General features: G+C 34.9%; 1 protein-coding gene across 1 annotated transcript; it reads right to left on the bottom strand.

Moving 5' to 3' along the window:
- Positions 1–9895: 9895 nt before the first annotated feature.
- Positions 9896–20392, bottom strand: LOC116132733 (uncharacterized protein At5g03900, chloroplastic). Its single transcript, XM_031418395.1, has 14 exons — positions 19919–20392; positions 19393–19500; positions 19185–19285; positions 18965–19045; positions 18529–18607; positions 18372–18437; positions 17526–17615; positions 11838–11903; positions 11523–11665; positions 11351–11437; positions 11200–11263; positions 10956–11099; positions 10578–10737; positions 9896–10241 (listed from the first exon to the last, which is right to left on the bottom strand). The coding sequence occupies exons 1-13, from the start codon at positions 20312–20314 to the stop codon at positions 10594–10596; spliced, it is 1569 nt and encodes a 522-aa protein (XP_031274255.1). The 5' UTR covers positions 20315–20392; the 3' UTR covers positions 9896–10241; positions 10578–10593.
- Positions 20393–22674: the final 2282 nt, after the last annotated feature.

Here is a 22674-nt window from a genome sequence, read left to right as displayed (position 1 = left end):
AATTATGTTACTTTTTGGAAGTTATACTGATTTGGTTGGTCATTTGCTCATATGGTACTCTTGAATCACTTTTAAACATAAGGTGTGGTTTTATATTTAGGATGGAATCAAATATCGTTTCTTTTGCATGAGCAAAGTCTTGTTCAAGGGGACCATCAAGACCAAAGGTTTCTTTCTTCCATAGATTTCATATGCGTGATCTGGCAACATACTTGAAACAAACAAGTGGCAGGTATAACCGATGTCAAACTTGAATTTTTCATTTTGTTTATAGTTATCTCATCGGTGTGTTTCTCTAATTAGTTGGAAGACTTTGAAAGAGCAGTCAGCTCGTCAGCTATGATCGACAAATCTCGAACGATGGAGGATGTGATTTTCGACATAAGCAATTTATTGGACCATTAGGGAACAAATAAATCAAGTGGAGAAAAGCTAGTGGACCCATCATGGGGAAATTCTTGAGAAACTCTGAGTGGGTAACTTAAACAAACAAGATAGAGATGGGTTGGCATATTTCTTCAGGAGGAAATCCCATTGACCCTTTCGTCATTCGATCATGAAGATAGTAGTATTTTGAAAAGATTTCTTGATCCGACACAGCATCCAGTTCAAAAGATGCTGGGATCAATGAGCATGAAAGCAAAGAAACTGAGAAATTGAAGATGAATGGGATCCTGGGTCCTTATTATGGTTCAGTAAAGGAGAATAACTTGAGAAATGTAGGTTCCCATTATTCGCAAGATCTGGTTTAGATGCACTAGATTCTTTCAAGCAACCTCATGTAGCAGACATAATGAAGATAGAATTGGGATCTGGAAGCTAATGAGGTCGAACCTAAAAGCTTCTTCTTGAGAATAAGATGAGAGGACGCAGCAGCAGAATCTTGGATACTTGAATTATCTATGGACTGATATGAGAGTAGATTAAGTAGGAATACACAAAGCGGTTGAAAGATGGAGAAGAAGAAAGGAATTCCCCATCATGCATTGATGTTCCTATGCTGGTCAGGTAATCTTTGTGGATCCATGCTAATGCTTGAATCCAACAAAAACTAATCATTAAATGAAGTGTATAATTAGTGCAAGGTTGAAGAAAAGGTAATACACATTGTCCAAAATTATGTTAACATCAATGTACTTGGGCCTTTGCGGTTATCTATTTTTATTTTTTTTTTTCTTATCAAAAAAAAAAAAAAAAAAAAAAACTTTCTTCTGAATTCAATCTGTCTATAGTCTTTTACCTCCTGAATAATTTAAGTATCCTAGATGTGTCTCCCAAAATTCTCTATGGTAAGAGTCATTCAAACACTGCATGCAAATAACTATAGCAACATGGGGCATGTAAGAAGAGCTGTTTGTGTTAGGTATAATATGCTAGATAATTATTTCAACTGCATCATTAGCTATAATTTGCTAGATAATATATTTTAATTCTGCCTAACGGTGTTACCAGGAGACAAAAACTTCTAATTGTTTTTATTGGTATCTTCTCATGGCTTTAGATGCTTAATGTTGTCTTTTCTTTAATAGGGATGGCGTAGGGGAATAAGTTTAGCTTCCAGAGACAGCTGTTCCAGTTATGCTCTGGGTTCTTGGCAAACCCTATGCACCTCTGTGCCAGGCTTGGGGCATGTGAAGCAATATATGAAAGATTCCCAATCAAGTTCATCCTAATGAAGTTCTATACAATGGATACTGGCAGTGCTGGTTATACTCACAATTTGGGTAAGCACATCTATAGATATAGGTTTTTTTTTACACAAAATATAATGATTTTTTTTTTTGGGTAGTCTGTATAATGATTATTAGTATGTCCACATCATGAAATGCTTATGCTGTGTTTTTTAGATGAAATATGTTAAAGGCTTGAAGCAGTTATTACCACCCAACAAAAGAGTAAACCACATGTTCGCGAAATGGATAAGTGCCCACTTTCATAAATTCCAGATTTCCACCTTCAAGTTAACACTGTCTGTTTGTTTCTTTTAACAGTTCAAGGCCAAATTTGTCATTAACTATATTTTAAAACACCCAAGATCCAAAAACTTTAAACAAATCAGAATCCAAACAACACAAAACTCAAATCAATCCAAATTAATAAAACTCAAAATAAATGTTAATAATATATTAGATCGAAATTTTTAATGATATAATCCACCCCAAACCTCACAAAAGCCATGGCCACCATTGCTGCCGCATCCACCATCCCAAAACTCATCCAAATTCTCCTCATAATCCTCCTTTCCTTCACCCTAACCTCTGCAAAATCCAACCACTTCTCCAAAACCCTTTTTCCAAAATCTCTTGGCCTCAAAAAGCAAAAGCTCAGCCACCTCCACTTCTACTGCCACGACATTGTCGGCGGCAAAACCCCAGCGTTGTTCGTGTCACGAGGCCGCCATGACCAACAAACACCCACTCTCTTCAGCCTAGATGCCAACAACACACAACTCAAATCAAGCAATTGGTTGTCTCAATCAAGCAACACCCACCCTCTTTGTGTAATTTTTTTGTTGTTTTTATATTCTGGTAAAAAAAATTCTTGGTCATGTTTCTATTGAATTTGTTGATGAAGATCTAAGTTTATTTATTTTGTTGATTAATCCGGAGTTGATGAAGTTAGTTTAACGTGGAGTTGATGAAGTTGTAAATAGATTTGTTTAATTTTGTTAAGGAGTTATTGCATTTGATGAAGCTGAAATGAAAGGGATAGATCAAAAAAATGAAGAGCGAAAGTGATTTGGTAGGTCGTCGATCGATCGCAGGCTAAAGAATCTATTTACATATTTCTCTTTTCTTTTACCTCGGTTATTAAGGGTTGTTTTTGTATATAATTTTTTTTTTCTTGAAGTTTATTGAGAAAACAAGTAAAATGATCTTTATGCCAAGGGGAGTAGAAGAAGATGAGGATGGGAGGAAGAAGAAGAAGAATATGGGAAAGCAGTTTGGTAATAGCAGAGAAGGGGATATATGGAGAGCAGTTTGGTAATGGCATCGTTTGTATTTGTGTCAAAACCTAACCGTCACTAACAGTGATACTTTAGGGGTGAGAATCAGGGGTGAAAACATCGTTTACTCCTCAACAAAATTACATCTCGTTTAAGTTTCTTTTGCTTCTTTGGATTCATGGTATAGGAAATGAGATTCACATTTGTACTTACTTTCTACACTCGGGGATGATATGGGAATAAATAATGCATCGATATTTATAACTACTTACAAATCCCAAGTGTCCCAACCTTTTTCAAGAGTAGAGCTTGAAACATCATATTAACTACATTTATTTTTAATTAAATCTGTTAATAAATTTTTATTTTAGTTGGATAATAACTTAATTATTAAAATTTTACATCCTTAAAAAGAAGTTTATTTAAAACGTTACAAAAAAAAAAAAAAAAAAAGTTTTTAGTTAAATTATTTTAAATCAATCATATTAAAGATTTTTAAGAGTAAATTACCCAGGTTTGTGAAAAGCGGGAGACCTGTTTCACAAACCAACAGTCACAATCACCTCTCAAGAATAAAAAAGAAAACCTGTCGTTTGGAGTCAGGGGACACGTGGAAATGCTCAAACCCAGGAAACGACCAAAAGCACCCCAATCAACCTCTTCGTTCTCTTTGCATAACTCCAAATTTCATCCCCCTGTAAAACCCTAATTGTTTTTTAGTTGAATTCTTAGAAGAAATTTAGGATTATATATACTTTTTATTCATTGTTTGTATAGCTTCAATTGTATGATATAATTTTAGATATATAGAAATGACTTCGAGTTTACAACAATGGGAATCCGACCCGCTCTTTTCAGCAGCCGAAGTGGTTCAAGACTCAGCCGACAGGTCGGTTTTTTTTTTTTTTTTTTTTAGTTTCAAATTTCTTTTCGCTTTTTACATATAGCAAAATGTACAAATGCTTTTTTTATTTAGCTCATTTTTTATAGATTTTTTTTTGGGGAAATATCAAACAGACAGACCTCTGCTTAGGAATTTACGAAGCTTGAGAAAATTCTTGCTGATTTTTGAAATTTGTAGCTTTTGTTTGTATTTTTTGTTAATGCTCATCAGGAATCTTCTTTTGAAGGGACTTGATGTGTATAAATTTTGAGAATCCATGTTATTGTTTTGAAAATAATCTTTTTAGGTATTTTTCGAAGGAGAGAGATTAAATTTTTGTAGCTTCTTTTTGTTTTGACCATAAAATTAAATCCGCTTCATTTTTAAACTGTGTATTTCTAAGTTAGGCACAAGATTAGTTTTAACATTCTTACTTTGAAGTGTTTGATAGTGTTTCATGGCTCATTTGATGGCGCTGTAGAATAATATTTCACACTTTCAAATGCTAGTACAGGTTTTTCCGTTCTTAATTATGTTACTTGTTTGGAAGTATACTGATTTGGTTGGTCATTTGCTCATATGGTACTCTTGAATCACTTTCAAAATAAGGTTGTGGTTTATATTTAGGTGGAATCAAATAATCGTCTTCTTTTGCCTGAGCAAAGTCTTGTTCAAGGAGACATCAAGACCAAAGGTTTCTTTCTTCCATAGATTATCATATGCGTGATCTGGCAACCATACTTGAAACACAAAGTGGCAGGTATTAACCGATGTCAAATTTGAATTTTTCATTTTGTTTAAGTTATTATCAGGGTGTTCTCTAATTAGTTGGAAGACTTTGAAAGAGCAGTCAGCTCGTCAGCTATGATCGACAAATCTCGAATGATGGAGGATGTGATTTCTAGACATAAGCAATTTATTGGAGCATTAGGGAACAAATAAATCAAGTGGAGAAAAGCTTAGTGGACCCATCAATGGGGAAATTCTTGAGAAACTCTGAGTGGGTTAACTAAATAAACAGATAGAGATGGGTTGGCATTATTTCTTTCAGGAGGAAATCCCATTGACCATTTCAGTCATTTGATCATGAAGATAGTAGTATTTTGAAAAGATTTCTTGATCCGAACACAGCATCCAGTTCAAAAGATGCTGGGATCAATGAGCATGAAAGCAAAGAAACTGAGAAATTGAAGATGAATGGGTCCATGTGGTCCTTATTATGGTTCAGTAAAGGAGATAACTTGAGAAATGTAGGTTCCCATATTCTGCAAGATCTGGTTTAGATGCACTAGATTCTCTTCAAGCAAACTCATGTAGCAGACATAATGAAGATGAGAATTGGGATCTGGAAGCTTTGAGATCGAACCTAAAAGCTTCTTCTTGAGAATAAGATGAGAGGACGCAGCAGCAGAATCTTGGTACATTGAATTATCTATGGACTGCATATGAGAGTAGATTAAGTAGGAATTACACAAAGCGGTTGAAAGATGGAGAAGAAGAAAGGAATTCCCCACATGCATTGATGTTCCTAGGTCAGGTAATCTTTGTGGATCCATGCTAATGCTTGAATCCAACAAAAACTAAATTAAATAGGAAGTGTATAATTAGTGCAAGGTTGAAGAAAAGGTAATACACATTGGCAAAATTATGTATACATCAAATGTACTTAGGGCCTTGCGGTATCTATTTTTTTTTCTTATCAAAAAAAAAAAAAAAAAAAAAACCTTTCTTCTGAATTTCAATCTGTCTATAGTCTTTACCTCCTGAATAATTTAAGTATCATAGGTGTGTCTCCAAAATCTCTCTATTGAGTAAGAGTCATTCAACACTGGCATGCAAATAACTATAGCCACATGTGGGCATGTAATAGAAGAGCTGTTATGTGTTAGGTATAATATGCTAGATAATCTATTTCAATCTGCATTCATTAGCTATAATTTGCTAGATAATCATATTTTAATTCTGCCTAACGGTGTTACCAGGAGACAAAAACTTCTAATTGTTTTTATAATTGGTTTATCGGCTTTTAGATGCTTAATGTTGTTTTCTCTTTAATAGGGATGGCGTAGGGGAATAAGTTTAGCTTCCAGGACAGCTGCTTCCAGTATGCTCTGGGTTCTTGGCAAACCCTATGCACCTCTGTGCCAGGCTTGGGGCATGTGAAGCAATATATGAAAGATTTCCCAATCACGTTCATCCTAATCGAAGTTCTTACAATGGATACTGGCAGTGCTGGTTATACTCACAATTTTGGGTAAGCACATCTATAGAAATAGGTTTTTTTTACACATAAACATATAATGATAATTTTTTTTTTTTTTTTTTGGGTAGTCTGTATAATGATTATTAGTTGTCCACATCGTGAAAATGCTTATGCTGTTTTGAAATGCAGAACAGTTGTAATACTAGATTCTCAGCACAAATCTGATTTCTCAGCACTAAACTGATTTTATCATCTGAAATTTGTGCATGAAATGTTCTATTTAGAAATTAACGATGCCAGTGGCAAAATAAATCAGAAGACTTTCCGCTTTGCATAAGAATTTTTAAGGTTTTTACTTGCTAGTATGTTTGCTCAAGGTGGATAATTTTAGTTCAATCTTGAAGATCTGATTGATGGTTGAAAATCATCTGGTTTTGGGCCTTAACAATGAATCATGCAGTAGAGAACAGTCTATAGTGTCATTGTGGAATCAATTCCTCCTCATAAATAATTGAAATCTAAATCTAAAACATACAATTTAGCAAGATATATGTACCTTGCTGTAAAGGTACAATTATTCCTTAGAAAGGGATACTTACATAAGTGCATGCAGCATCATGGCCAACTATGGTATTATCTCAATGAGAAGTAATTTAATGTAACATCCATCAGCATACTTTTGAAAACTTTCTTTGCCAATTTGCATTCAATTTGCCAAAGAATGTTTTATTTTAAATTAAAATTACAATAGGAAAGTCATGATCTTAGACTAGACGATTCAAATGTGCTTGCCATGTCACCAAATGATGCATTCGTGCTTTGTGTTGCGTGGTGCTTAATTTTAAATAGGCAGGCCTATTGTGCTCTCCAGGGTATGATATTATCATGTAGTCATGCTTGGTCATAACAGGTTTCATGTTTTTCTCTTCACATTTTTTTTATTCTGTAAAACTACTAAAATCTCCATATTAGTTAGATGATCCATAGCAGTCATCTTTATTTGATTGGGTGAGATCTGTAATGAAGTCTCTAAAATCAGTTCGTTTGCAAGTATTGATTGAAAACCATGTAAAAAGAAGAATTATAATCCAAATGGATTATACATAAGACTCGCATAAATGATAATTTCACTTCATATTCATCTTCAAAAGGAGGAGACTTACCCAAAACAAAGTATCATGTTGACTCCAACCCCCGAAAAACCTTTCTTTGTGCAAGTAAGAGAAAGGAAGTTATAGTTGCAAGTAGAATGGATTAAAAATAGACATTCTTTGGAGAATCTGAGTGAGTTATTCAGCATAATGCTGAATTCTTAGTATGATAGAGCATCAATTTGTTTTTCTATTTATGTATTTGATTATCCTTTGTCAGGAATCAGATGGAAAAATAAAGTAATATTTCTATTTCTTCTTGCAGGTATACTGGTTTCCCGGGTTGTGTAAACACGTATGTCAATAGTTGCATTTTGCCATTGCTGCACTTATAAATCGTTGTGAAGCTTCAGAAGGGAGGAACATTGATGATTCTCTACATTGAACCTCAGATAATTGCTCAGGTGTGAAAATATGCATTACTGATCATCTAACTATAGTTGTTTATTTGCGAGCCTTTAACAGATTTATTAAAAACCTTCTTTCAGCGGGCCTATCCCTAATTGTTTCTGCTAGTTCTTGAGCATTTAGCAGATTGTCACTAATGTCGTGTTGCATAGTAATAAAGAAATTCTGGGTTCTGCTAGAAGAGCTATCATTTCATGCGTTTGGAAGGAACATTTACATGAATGTTAATTCATTTTTTTAGCCAAAAGAAAGAAAGAAAGAAAAAGCCATGCCTGAATGGTGTATCCGTTCTTTTTTGTGTTTGCTATATTACCACTTTATTCATGGCTAATAAATAAGTTATGACATTATCTTCAAGCATTACAGTAGTTGAGTAATTGGGTTACCATTTGGATGGAATGATAAATGTGCCAGGCTGTTCATGCATGTAAGTTGAAAGATTAAGATTTGTCTTTTTTTTTTTTTTTTTTTTATAGATAAAAGTAAACGGTTGAAGCAGTTATTTCGGGAAATCATTTTTACATCTTTAGTATTTGGGCTTTAATTGTATATAACACTTATGGGAGCCAAGACTTTTCATTCTATGTTATGCACAATTATTCTCTTATGGCATGTTATTTTGCCGCTAAACGGGAATGCCCATTCCTGTTTACTTTAATTCATGTTGGGGAGAATCATATTCCATAGGAATGAACATTCCCCTAAAAATGGGGGAATATAATTATAATCATTCCTCCAAATTTGAGAGCAATTGGCATTCTAGGGGTATGGATTGCATGAAATTTCTTCCTGCCCTCGGTTTTTTTTTTTTCTTCCAATTGTTACTCTTAAAGCAATTTATTTAAAATTTAATTATTTTATAATTTATTGAGTTAAATTAAAATATTAACAAAATTAATTTACTAATTTTGACCCCACCGGTGCAACCACCACATAATTGTTGCGTGACCGTCATAGGAATCACGCTACTTGGTGTCATTGTCATTGCGTGAGAGATCGGCAACATGAAGTGTGGGTAGATTTCAGCCGTTGGATAATGGTACATGAAATTGACGGAATCAAATTCAAATATGCATTAAAGATTCAAATATTTAAAATTACAACAAAGTCTACATTTCCTTTTCTATATGATTTTTTTTTTTTTTCAAATTACTTATCTTGACAAATAAAATTATAAATCTTTATTTTATTTTTTTTATTACATTTAATATGATTCAGTCGGGAACTTTAAGGAGACAAAGATTTTTTTTTTTAAAAAAAAAGATGTTAATTTTATTCCAAAATTGCTATTTTCCATTTCTTCTCTAAGGGCATCTCCAATGAGGCACCATTTTGCTTTGATCATACACTAAAAGCATTAATAGTATCACACCAAATTTGGTATAATACTATTCATTCACACCAATTTGATGTGATACTATTCATCTATCATAAAACATTTTTTATTTTTTTATTTTATTTAATTTGTATTTATGTTAATTTAATTAATATTTATAATAATAAATTCATAATAATTATATAATTAAAAAAATTATGAAAAATAAAAAACAAAACTTCATTCAATACAAATATTAAATTACAATAACTCAAAATAAGTTAACACAAATTTAAAAACATTAAAATTAAAAGAAATAACAATTTCGGATAGATTAGTTTTGGATTTTTTAAAATCATCAAAATATTAAAAAGAATTAGAACTATTTTGAGATTATTGACTTATTATTGAGTTCTTCTTTACATAATTCTTAATTGCTTAAAGTTATTATTATTTAATAAAGATATCATTTCTAATATTTAATTAATATATACAAAAATAATTAATAAAATAAAGTAATGGTTGATTATTAATAGAAAGAAAAAGAAAAAAAATATTTTAAAAAATATTCTTTTTGATATAATAGATTGAAGATGCAATTGTTACATATACCAAAAACCACACCAATTTGGTGTATGTGGAAGGGGATGGTTTAAGTCTTGAAAATTGAAGTTCTATTTTGAATGGCAGAAACTGTTATTTCATGAACAATAAGAAAATTTTTGTAAAGAATTGAGACAAAAGCCCTAAAGATGGAATACAAACTATTTCCAAGCATACAAATAACTAATCTCATTTACAACAAAATAGTTTTGGTTTACAACCACTCTTAAAACAATATGGAAGATATAAATGGAGGGCGTGTATCATTATTACATGTTTCACCGATAAGTGGTAGAATTTGTAAACCACATTATAAGCTCATACGTGTCCATGTGCAACTCTAATTTTCACATCTACACCTAGCTCTAATCTGTGCACAAGATCAGGATCCATCCCGTTACACAGATGAAAAGGCGATTACAGAAACAATCTACCCTCAATAGATTTACTGCTCGGAGATATTGGGACATTACCTAGTAATATATATGAGCTATACGGCACTTGAAACTATTTCAAGCGATAAAAAAAAATTGAGATTACTTTCAATCAAATTTACATTACAAATCACCATTGCTTCCCTGCTGTTGTATTCTGTAAATATTCACTCGTATTATTGAAGGTTGACCGATTGTAGCTAAGGTGACCCGTCAAGTTGTCTCAAGTTATGAGCCTGATGCTGAAAGCAATAATGGTCTGGTTTTCTCAGATAAGGATTTAGTCAAGTGAAGTCCCTGAAATTAAAAACACAACACAAACATGAGTTAATTGAAAGTGCAGAAGCATCTATCTTAACAAGACTGTTATCCACCCATTAACTCATTTATTTTACGGTTTTCCAAACACATTCCTGTGAATGAAGTATACAACAGGCGACAACTAGTAAACTAACTAGTCTAGGCAGTGAGGACACCCCTTACAAAACTCCGATGCAAGAAATACTTGGAAATAAAATCATGAAAATCAAAACTACTTATATAACAGATTTTCAACAATTATCAACAGAATTTTTCGATAAATCTCTCTCAATGTTTCTCCGCATTGATCGGAGAAAATAACTGTAAATTTACCAACTATAGTCACTTCTCAATCTGCCTGTTCAATTTCTCGGAATCTCCTCTCCCATTCTTTTGCCTCATAGTCTTGCTCAACAAAGTCCCTCTCAGTACTATAAACAATGCGATCCTGTCCGATAACTGTTTTCTGGGCCATATCCCGAGCACTAAGGAGCTGAACAGATTGCATTAAGGGAAAACAAGTTAATGATAAGTAGAGGGGCCTATGGCAAATGATTTTTCTAACATATAGCAAATCCAGTTTTACACTTAACGTAAGTTAAAGAATACAGTAATAGACTGTCATTGAAGTACAAAAACAAAATTTGACACAATATTCACACTCAAGCATACAACAAATTTAAGACAATGAACAGAAATTAATGTGCCTACCTTGCGCTTCAGAGAAACATCTGGCAGTTCAAGGGCTTTAGCATACCGTTCCCTTGCAAGGTTTCTCTTTTCTATCTCAGCATTCTTCTTGAGGTTGAGGAACCACCGGACCAGAGGAATAGCAAAGAAAGAACCAGCATATATCTACAATAACCTCAACTGTTTTAGTAATAACATGACCTCAACTGTAAGAGGGAAAAGAGTTAAAACCTCATTCCTTTTACAATGAGACACTGCATCACACCTGAAGAAGAGGAAAAATGCTCCTGACGAATTGAATAAACCCACTAGGAGTAACAGCAATATCCCTTCATAAAAAGATAAAAGATGGGTCATTACAGCAAGAGGATTAAGAAAAGTACCAAGAAAAGTAATTGGTGTCAGGAGAAACATACTTTAACATGGCTCCGAGAACAATAATTCCAAACAAATTCAACCCACCCAGACCAATAACCATTGCTCTCTCTGACGCATTAGTTTTACTGCAATGTGAAAAATTAACCATGTCATTAACTCAATTAGAAACAATCTTACCTAATAAATTGCCAAAAGAAATAAGCAAAGAACCTGAATTCCCATTTTTTCTCCCTGAAAACCTTCTGAACCCCTCCAACCCAATCAGTCCATCTTCTCCCCACATACTCCTTTCTTCCACTTCTTTGAGAAGAAGCTGTGCGCTGTAAGGATGGAAAGCGATACAAAATATTTCCCTATACAACAAGAAAATCACACAAAATCAACATAGGCAAAATCTTTTTTATGACAGAAAGAAACTTCCACACAGGTGAGGATTCTGCACCATCTTCAGACCTTTTCTTGCTATCATACATATCTAAAGGGAAAAAAAGATAGTTCTCTCTATAACTGTATACTCTGACACACCTCTTCATCTATTTCAGGCTGACCATCAAATCGTAGAAGGACAGGTAAGATGTATGATTCATCGCTCTGCAACCAACAACAAACAAGGTCAAATTAACACAAGAATAATATAAAAGAAAACAGTATGATGCAGTGTAAGAACTGAATGAGCAAACAAATTTCAACGCTAAATTTAAATTTGACTAATTGACAGACACAATTTGTAATATATAACTGTGGGCAACAGAAGCAAATATCATTCTGGATAAAATCTAAGAAATTGAAGACTAGACTCCAGAAGAAAACAAAAATTGAAAAGATGGAAAATACTTTTATACTGAGAAAGGCAAAACCCTAAAAAAAATCAGAGCTTTCAAACACAACCAACCAGAAGCATTCCAAATGGACCAGTTGTTGAATTATGTATCAAATTTCAAATGTCAATTAAATGAAATAAAATTATATCAAAATCCATTAAAAAGTAACCATTCTAAGGATAGGTGATTTATACAACAAAGAAAATATTTACAACGAAAACTGAGAGAGAACATGCTATGAAACTAACATTACGAAATAAAAAGAACAAGATTCAATTTTGAGGGTCGTTACGATATATTAGGAAAATAGAGATATTATTTCCTAGATTGACTGTTAAGATATATTAGGAAAATAGAGAGAGTATTTCCTAGATTGATTTGTGTAAATATGGTAGACTAATATTGTGTGTATACCCTTGATTATTTAGGATCAATTCTTTCCTAATTCATGTAACTTGTACATTGTACAAATTCCCATCTTGCTTGGGGAAATAATCAAGCAACATATTTCACAAACACTGTTGTTTCATGGTATTAGAGTCAGGTTGGTTCTTGGCCTTCTTCTTCTTCTAAATCCATCTATTTCAGAAACCCTAAAACATATCTTTAAAGGAGGCACTCCTCTTTGCTTTTGGGGAGCTTATTTCTCGATTCTCCTGGTTCGTCGGCATCTTCTGGTTCTTCTCAGGCGATTGGTTTCCTCCAATTCTTCCTTCTTGTTGGTGATTCAACTCTGCCAAAGGGTGTTTCTACCGTTTTGGATTTATCTCTCACTTCTCTTGATTACAATAGCAGAAGCATCAAAATCAGGTGACATCAAACCATTCTTCTCTTCTATTTCTAGTTCTCCAACAATTACTACAGTCAAGCTTCAGGATAGTAGTAATTATGCGTCATGGGCTGCTTCAGTAGAGTTATGGTTTATGGGGCAGGGTTATGATGATCACTTAAGTAAAACATCCACTGATATTTCTACTACTGAGAGGGCTAGTTGGGTTAAAGTTGATGCTCAGTTATGTAGTCTCCTTTGGCATTCTTTAGACCCTAAATTGCTTAATTTGTTTCAATGTTGTAAACTTGCTGTAAGGTCTAGACCAAAGCCAAAACTTTGTATACGAATGATGTGCAAAGAATATATAGAGTTGTTTCTGATATTGTCCACCTTTAACAAAATAATCAAGATATGGAGAGCTATTTAGGGCAGATAGAGACTTTAAAAGATCAATTTGATTCCCTAATGCCAGTATCTGATAGTACCATTGAACAAGAGAGACAACGTGACAAATTCTTTATGGTCCTAGCCTTAATCGGACTACGATCCGACCTTGGTTCTGTTCGAGATCAAATTTTAGCTAGCACTACCATACCATCTTTGGAAGATGTATCTGCTCGATTACTGCGTCTTTCTTTAAACCTAGGCGATACTAATGAGGTTGAGACATCTGTATTAGCTGTTCAGGCAAGAAATCAGCAAGGACAAAGTGGTTCTCGAAAGGGAAAAGGAAAGGGATCTAGACCACATTGCACCTATTGTGACAAGAATGGCCACAACCGAGACACTTGTTGGGCTTTGCATGGGAGGCCACCACGTCAATCTTCTAATCGATCCACCGCTCATGTGGCTCAAGCAATTGGAGATGGACTCCTTCCCTTACCCGATGCTAAAGACCAACAACCCAACTCCATTACATTGTCTGGGGCTGATAACAATGAGTATCTTCAATATCAAGCTGTCAAGCAGCAATCATCCTCATCTGGCACCTCCCAAATTGGTAATTCCTTTGCCTATCTGAGCAGGACCTCCTCCATTGGCCCATGGATTTTGGATTCCGGAGCATCTAACCACATTTCTGGTAATAAAAATCTTTTATCTCAAATTACCTCTTCTCCCACTTTATCAAAAATTACTCTTGCTAATGGTTCACAGACTGTGGTCAAAGGGACAGGAGAAGCTCAACCACTTCCATCCATTTCTTTAAACTCAATCTTATTCGCCCCTGAATGTCCACATAATCTAATTTCTATTAGTAAGTTAACCAAATATCTTAACTGTTTTGTCACCCTTTTTGCTGACTCTGTTGTGGTACAAGATCGGAACACAGGTCAGACGATTGGAACAGGACATGAATCACATGGACTGTACCACCTCTCCAATCCAAATTCTCCAGTTGCCTTCACCTTCGTTGCATCTACCGACATTCTTCATAGCCGCCTTGGTCATCCAAGTCTTGCCAAATTTCAGAAATTAGTACCTAGTCTGTCTACATTATCTTTTTTTAATTGTGAGTCATGTCAACTTGGAAAACAAACTAGAGCTTCCTTTCCCAAGCGAGTCAATAATAGGGTCATCTCAATTTTTGATATTGTTCACACAGACATCTGGGGTCCTAGTCGTGTCAGTTCAACTTTGGGTTTCTATTATTTTGTTACTTTTATAGATGACTATTCTCGTAATACTTGGTTATTTTTAATGAAAACTCGTTCGGAGTTATTTTCTATCTTTCAGAATTTTTGTGCTGAGATTCGTAATCAATTTGGTGTTTCTATTAAGATTTTGCGTAGTGATAATGATAGGGAATATCTATCTTCTCCCTTTACTAAGTATATGTCTTCTCAAGGTATTATTCACCACACCTCATATGCCTATACTAGTCAGTAGAATAGGGTCGCCGAACGCAAAAATTGTCATCTTATTGAAACAGCCCGTACCTTACTTATACATCATCATGTTCCTCTTCGATTTTGGGGGGATGCAGTTCTCACCGCCTGTTACTTTATTAACCGTATGCCTTCTTCTGTCTTGCAACATAAGAGTCCTCACTCCATTCTGTTTCCTGGTAAAGACCCATAGCCAATACATTTACAGGTGTTTGGTTGCATTTGCTTTGTTCATGATCACACTCTAGGCAAAGACAAATTACAGCCTAAATCCGTTAAGTGTATCTTCTTAGGATATTCTCATCTCCAGAAAGGTTACCGTTGCTATGACCCAACCACCAACAAATATTTTGTTTCTGCAGATGTAACTTTCTTTGAGACATCTCTATACTTTTCTAAAAACACTATCAATAGCAATCTTATCCCTGCCACCTTACCTATCCCCATCCCTCCTTCCTCTTCGATGGATCGTCCTCCTCTCCAAGTTTATTCTCGTCGTCCTCGTCCTCCTACTAATCCCAACGGTACTTCCCTTCTTGTTACAAGTACCTCAGTCAATCCTGATGACCCATCTCTTGTTCCTCCGTCGCCTGCTCCGGTCATGTCTCCTATAGACGAGGCAACTCCTCCACTTGCCCTTCGCAAAGCTATTCGATCTTCTCGAAACCCACATCCTATTTATAATTTTCTTAGTTATGATCATTTATCTCCATTTTATTCTGCCTTTATTTCAAACCTGTCTTCTATCCCTATACCTAACACTGTTAGCGAGGCAATGGCACATCCAGGGTGGAGAGCTGCCATGATTGAGGAGATGACTGCTCTCGATCATAATGGTACTTAGGAGTTGGTTTCCTTACCGCCAGGCAAGACTGTTGTTGGGTGTCATTGGGTTTACACTGTTAAGATTGGTCCTAATGGCAAAGTTGATCAGTTGAAGGCTGGCCTTGTTGCAAAGAGGTACACTCAGATCTATGGACTCGACTATAGTGATACCTTCTCTCCTGTTGCTAAGATTACTTCGATACGCCTCCTTATCTCTTTAGCGGCCATGTATCAATGGCCTCTTCATCAGTTGGATATAAAAAATGTCTTCTTGCATGGTAAACTTGCCGAGGAAGTGTATATGGAGCAACCGCCAGGGTTTATCGCTCAGGGGGAGTTAGGATTAGTGTGTCGTCTACGCCAGTCTTTATATGGTCTCAAGCAGTCACCTAGAGCATGGTTTGGACAGTTCAGTTCTGTGATTCAACAGTTTGGGATGTCGCGAAGTACAGCTGATCATTCAGTATTTTTCCGCCGTAATGATCATGGTAAATTTATATACTTGGTTGTCTATGTTGATGACATTGTCATAACAGGTAATGACCAAGATGGGATTTCTCAACTGAAGCAGCATCTGTTTAGCCATTTTCAAACCAAGGACTTGGGGAAGCTAAAGTATTTTCTAGGGATTGAGGTAGTACAGTCTAAGGCTGGTATTGCTATATCACAAAGGAAGTATGCCTTGGACATTCTTGAGGAGACAGGTATGTTAGACTGTAAGCCTGTAGATTCTCTTATGGATACCAATGTCAAACTTGTTCTTGGATAGGGGGACCCATTAGAAGACCTTGGAAGGTATCAAAAATTGGTTGTTAAGCTGAATTATCTCACGATCACCATACCAAATATCTTCTTTGCAGTTAGTGTGGTTAGCCAATTTCTCCAGGCCCCATGTAGTGGTCATTGGGATGCAGCAGTTCACATTCTCAAGTATATTAAAGAAGCTCCAGGACAAGGCTTGCTATATGAAAATAGGGGTCATTCTCAAATTGTTGGGTATTCTGATGCTGATTGGGTAGGGTCTTCATTAGATAGACGATCTACTTCTGGATACTATATCATGATTGGAGGTAATCTAATATCTTGGAAGAGTAAGAAGCAAGATGTAGTAGCTAGATCAAGTGCAGAGGCAGAAAATTGGCCTATGGCTCTCGCAACTTGTGAGCTCATCTGGTTGAAACAACTTCTTCAAGAATTGGGGTGTAGTGAAGTGATGAAACTAATATGCGACAATCAGGCTGCTCTGCATATTGCCTCAAATCCAGTCTTTCACAAAAAAACAAAGCATATAGAGGTTGATCGTCATTTTATCCGACAGAAGATTGAATCCCAATGCATTGTCACCAGTTTTGTCAACTCAAATGACCAGCTAGCAGATGTTCTTACTAAGTCTCTCAGAGGTTCCTAAATCGGATACATTTGTAACAAGCTTTGAACATATGACATATATGCTCCAACTTGAGGGGGAGTGTTAAGATATATTAGGAAAATAGAGATATTATTTCCTAGATTGACTATTAAGATATATTAGGAAAATAGAGATAGTATTCCTAGAATGATTTGTGTAAATATGGTAGACTAATATTGTGTGTATATCCTTGATTATTTAGGATCAATTCTTTCCTAATTCATGTAACTTGTACATTGTATAAATTCCCATCTTGCTTGGGGAAATAATCAAGCAACATATTTCACAAACACTGTTGTTTCAAGGGTTAATCAATAGACTTAGTCTATCTTATTGCGTTAAAATAAACATCTACTTCTCTCTGAAAATCATATTAAAGAATATACAAACTTTTAACTATTCCAAATTCAAGAGCAATATAAAAAATTGGCTAACTGTAACAAGCTATAACAATAAAATGCTGTCTATTGGAAAGCTACGTTTGATATAACAAGATCATACCATGGTGCCCCCTGCACTTTGTACATCAAGATATGGAGCAAGTTCTTCAGCTGTAACAACACCACCATTAGATGCTATATACTGTCCAATCTGCACACAAATTTATGCAATTTGCTAAATTGTTAAAATTCCTTTACACATTAACTCATTCAAAAAAAAAAAAAAAAAAAGAATCAATAAATTGTGTCATTAGATCTAATGAAAGCTAAAATAAAACAACCAAAAAAACAATGCAAATTCTGTTTTATCAATGAAACATTATCATTACAACCATTCTCAAACAAGAAACGCCTTCCAAAGACAACAGGTAAATTACTATTGTTCTTTACAGCTGTAGACCTCAATTTAGGCCAAGAATATTAAGTAACAAATAGATCCAGTTTAGCACCTAAAAACAACTACTACTCATTGAGAAGAGGTGAAAGATTCATCGGTCACCAGATTATATTTGATCGCTTTAAATAACAACTGAAGTAGATCACTGTTATATTTTAACTAAATCATGAAGGTGCAGAATAGATATCTTTATGAAATATTACAATGTTATTCAAAAGCACTTGAGACACAAGTATCCATATTAATATGTTGCAACATATCAGAAAATTTGCTTGTTTCCAATACGATTCACTGTGTGTGAAATGAAAAATAATCAATTGCAAAATATAAAGGGTTTCTACAAATAGCTTGTAAGAGAGAGAAGGGAGAGTTTTCAAAAGGCCAGATTAAACAGTGTTACTTTGACAAGGGGCAAGCTAACAGCAAACAAAGGTAAAAATAGCACAACCAATGAATTATTATATATATGTTGCAAGCAACGGACCACTGAATTCAATGCCGAAATATTACCAACTTCCACCTTTCTTCTTCAATTCCTTGATTTGGATCACCATCTCCAAACACAAATGAGAAAATCTGAAAGAAAGCCATTTATTAAGTCAAATTTTCTTTCAAAAATAGGAAGCAACCAGAAAAAACATCAGGCATGATTCAATTTTATACATACAGATTCAACAAAGTTCATTTTGTTGTCATCATCATCGGCACGTACTCGTCGTCTTCTGTAGTAATATGGATCCCAGTACCTTACATGAAATTAGAAGGCAAAACCGCAAAAAGTTACAAAATGTTTGTGACCACATGAAAATAAGGGACTCTTTAGAGAAGATCATGGCCAATGAGGGAGCAGTAAGCACAGAGGGCTGAAGTATTAAAAAAAAAAAAAAAAAAACCCCCACTTTTAGAGTATAAAATTAATTAGACTAGCAATAACTGTTGTGGCCCTTATCACACATAAAACTAAAGCCAACGATAATGGCAGCCAGAACTATCCAAGATAATGTGTTTATATTATCATTGATTAAAACAGTCAAACATGTAAATCATCAGCTTTTCATGGTTTGAAAACAATGCTCAGAATTCTGAACGACCAGAAAGTTTACCAAAACATGTCGAATGGATTGACGTAAAATGTGAATCCCGTATCGTATGATCTGCTTCGCCTTCCACGATTGTCTTCATCACTGTAATCAAGAATTTCACCGTCAATATCTTGCTGTGACAGAACATAAAAAAATAAAATGAAAAACAATCACTCATTCAATTAATAAGAGCACATGGTCAATGTAAAATAACATTTAAAGAGCCAAATTCAAAAGATACCTCCGACTTGAAAGAAGAGCAATTATTGTAGTATAAACAATAACAATTGAAGCTATAAGAGCTGTCCCAAAAGAAACCCTTATTAAATACTCAGCCCCGGCCTGAAAATTACAGAATTCATTAGATTATGACACTAATATAAATTATATGACATTCATTTCTTCTCTTTGAAACAGAATCTCAGCACATTATGTTATGAAATTAATACCTTTGTCTTTTCAACCAAAGGTTCTACTTTTATCCTAAATGACTTGGCAGCAAGTTTTGCACGATAATCCTTTGGAAAAACATACAAGACATCACCTTCATCCGAGACCTGTTAAAACCATCTTGAAAACAATTGCACTCATGAATCAAGAATAAAAATAAATAATAACTAAACAAGTTCCATTTCAAAATCTATAAAAGCAAAAGAATTGCTAAATGCTAATACATGAAAATCAGTTATCAAGTAACAAAATTATTTAGTAAAACCCTTTGCTGTCATTGTGAGAATGACCATAAATCTCATCTAAAGTTTTCAAAGACTTCCCCTAAATTTCATAAAATTTATCAAACATACCCAATTTATTATACTTTTAACTACTGATTTTAATCAAGACACTTGTACATTGTTTTTCATTACTAAGCAAATTTACACTGAAATTTCACCACCCATATTCTCAAAATTGAAGTTACATTTTTCTAAACTAGAAACAATTACAAAATAAATTCGCACTATGACTTGAAATTACCTCCAGGAAACCATCAGCATCAGCGGCAAGAGCTTGGAGAGCCTTTTGAGCTTGAGTCAAAGTAAGCCCAGCTTTACTGGCCACGTCACCAATGGTGACTCTTCTTCCACAAGCATCTACGGCGTCCATGGCCCGCTTTCTAACATCAGACGGCAGCTTATCACTCTCCACAACACTTCCAGGTCTCACTCCAGCGTTTACATCGATGCTTGCTCGAACAACAGGAACAAAAACCCTACGGTTTGGATTTTTCCAAGAAATTCTGGGGAAAACGAGTGTTTGAGTTCTGGAAAAAGAATCGGGAGGCTTTAAATTAAGGGAAGATTTTGAAGTAAAGAGGATAAGGCGAGATTTTGGAGTTAGAGAGAAACATGTTGAGATTGACGCCATTTTCATTTTTTATTTTTGGGAAATTTGGAAGATGAAAATGTTTTTGGTGCCACTCTGCCAGAGATTCTAAAGCTTAAGCCTGGCCAAGCGAAAGAGAGGATGATGTTGCAGGAATTATCGTTGTGCCCTTAGGCCTTTCGTACCACCAAAACGACATCGTATGACACAGACACTCGGTACGCCTCCTTATCTTTTAGCTGCCATGTATCAATGGCTCTTCATCAGTTGGATATTAAAATGTCTTCTTGCATGGTAAACTTGCGGGGAAGTGTATATGGAGCAACCGCCAAGGTTTGTCGCTCAGGGGGAGTCAGGATTGGTGTGTCGTCTACGCCGGTCTTTATATGGTCTCAAGCAGCCACTAGAGCATGGTTTGGACAGTTCAGTTCTGTGATTCAACAGTTTGGGATGTCGCGAAGTACAGCTGATCATTTAGTATTTTTCCGCAGTAATGATCATGGTAAATTTATGTACTTGGCTGTCTATGTTGATGACATTGTCATAACAGGTAACTAAGATGGGATTTCTCAACTGAAGCAGCATCTGTTTAGCCATTTCAAACCAAGGACTTGGGGAAGCTAAAGTATTTCTAGGGATTGAGGTAGTACAGTCTAAGGCTAGTATTGCATATCCACAAAGGAAGTATGCCTTGGCCTTCTTGAGGAGACAAGTATGTTAGACTGTAAGCCTGTAGATCTCCTATGGATCCCATGTCAAACTTGTTCTTGGATAGGGGAGCCATTAGAAACCCTGGAAGGTATCGAAAATTGGTTGGTAAGCTGAATTATCTCACGATCACCATACCAATATCTCCTTTGCAGTTAGTGTGGTTAGCCAATTTCTCCAGCCCCATGTAGTGGTATTGGGCGCAACAGTTCGCATTCTCAAGTATATTAAGAGAGCCCAGGACAAGGCTGCTATATGAAAATAGGGGTCATTCTCAAATTGTTGGGTATTGATGTTGTTGGCAGGGTCTCCATCAGATAGATGATCTACTTTTGGATTTGTATCATGATTGAGGTAATCTAATATCTTGGAAGAGTAAGAAGCAAGATGTAGTAGCTAGATCAAGTAAGGCAGAACGGGGTATGGCTCTCGCAACTTGTGAGCTCATCTGGTTGAAACAACTTCTTCAAGAATTGGGGTGTAGTGAAGTGAAGCAATGAAACTAATATGCGACAATCAGCTGCTCTCATATTGCCTCAAATCCAGTCTTTCACAAAAGAACAAAGCATTGAGGTTGATCGTCATTTTATCCGACAGAAATTAATCCCAATGCTTGTCACAGTTTTGTCACTCAAATGACCAGTAGCAGATTCTTACTAAGTCTCTCAAGGTTCCGAATCGGATACATTTGTAACAAGCTTGAACATATGACATATATGCTATACTGAGGAGGTGTTAAGATATATTAGGAAAATAGAGATATTATTTCCTAGATTGACTTTAAGATATATTAGGAAAATAGAGATAGTATTCCTAGATTGATTTGTGTAAATATGGTGACTATATTGTGTGTATATCCTTCATTATTTAGGATCAATTCTTTCCTAATTCATGTAACTTGTACATTGTATAAATTCCCATCTGCTTGGGGAAATAATCAAGCAACATATTTCACAAACACTATTCTTTCAAGGGTTAATCAATAGACTTAGTCTATCTTATTGATTAAATAAACATCTACTCTTCTCCTGAAAATCATATTAAAATATACAAACTTTTAACTATTCCAAATTCAAGAGCAATATAAAAAATTGGCTAACTGTAACAAGCTATAACAATAAAATGCTGTCTAGTGAAAGCTACGTTTGATATAACAAGATCACCATGGTGCCCCTGCACTTTGTACATCAAGATATGGAGCAAGTTCTTCAGCTGTACAACACCACCATTAGATGCTATTACGTCCAATCTGCAACAAATTTATGCATTTGCTAAATTGTTAAAATTCCTTTAACATACTCATTCAAAAAAAAAAAAAAAAAAAAAAAAAAAAAAAAAAAAAAAAAAGAAAGAATCAATAATTGTGTCATTAGATCTAATGAAAGCTAAAATAAAACCACCAAAAAAACAATGCAAATCTGTTTTATACATGAAACATTATCATTATAACCATTCTCAACAAGAAACGCCTCCAAAACAACAGGTAAATTACTATGTTCTTTACAGCTGTAGACCCTCAATTTAGGCCAAGAATATTAAGACAAATAGATCCAGTTTAGCACCTAAAACACACTACCACTCATTGAGAAGATTGCAAATAGATCCATCGGTCACCAGATTATATTGATACGCTTTAAATAATATTGTCCACCTTCAACAAAATAATCAAGATATGGAGAGCTATTTAGGGTAGATAGAGA

This window comes from Pistacia vera, unplaced genomic scaffold (genome assembly GCF_008641045.1).
Source record: "Pistacia vera cultivar Batoury unplaced genomic scaffold, PisVer_v2 Contig26, whole genome shotgun sequence".
NCBI classification, from domain to species: domain Eukaryota; kingdom Viridiplantae; phylum Streptophyta; class Magnoliopsida; order Sapindales; family Anacardiaceae; genus Pistacia; species Pistacia vera.
Note: the sequence above shows the minus strand (reverse complement) of the source record. Positions and strands in the feature narration are given on the sequence as shown.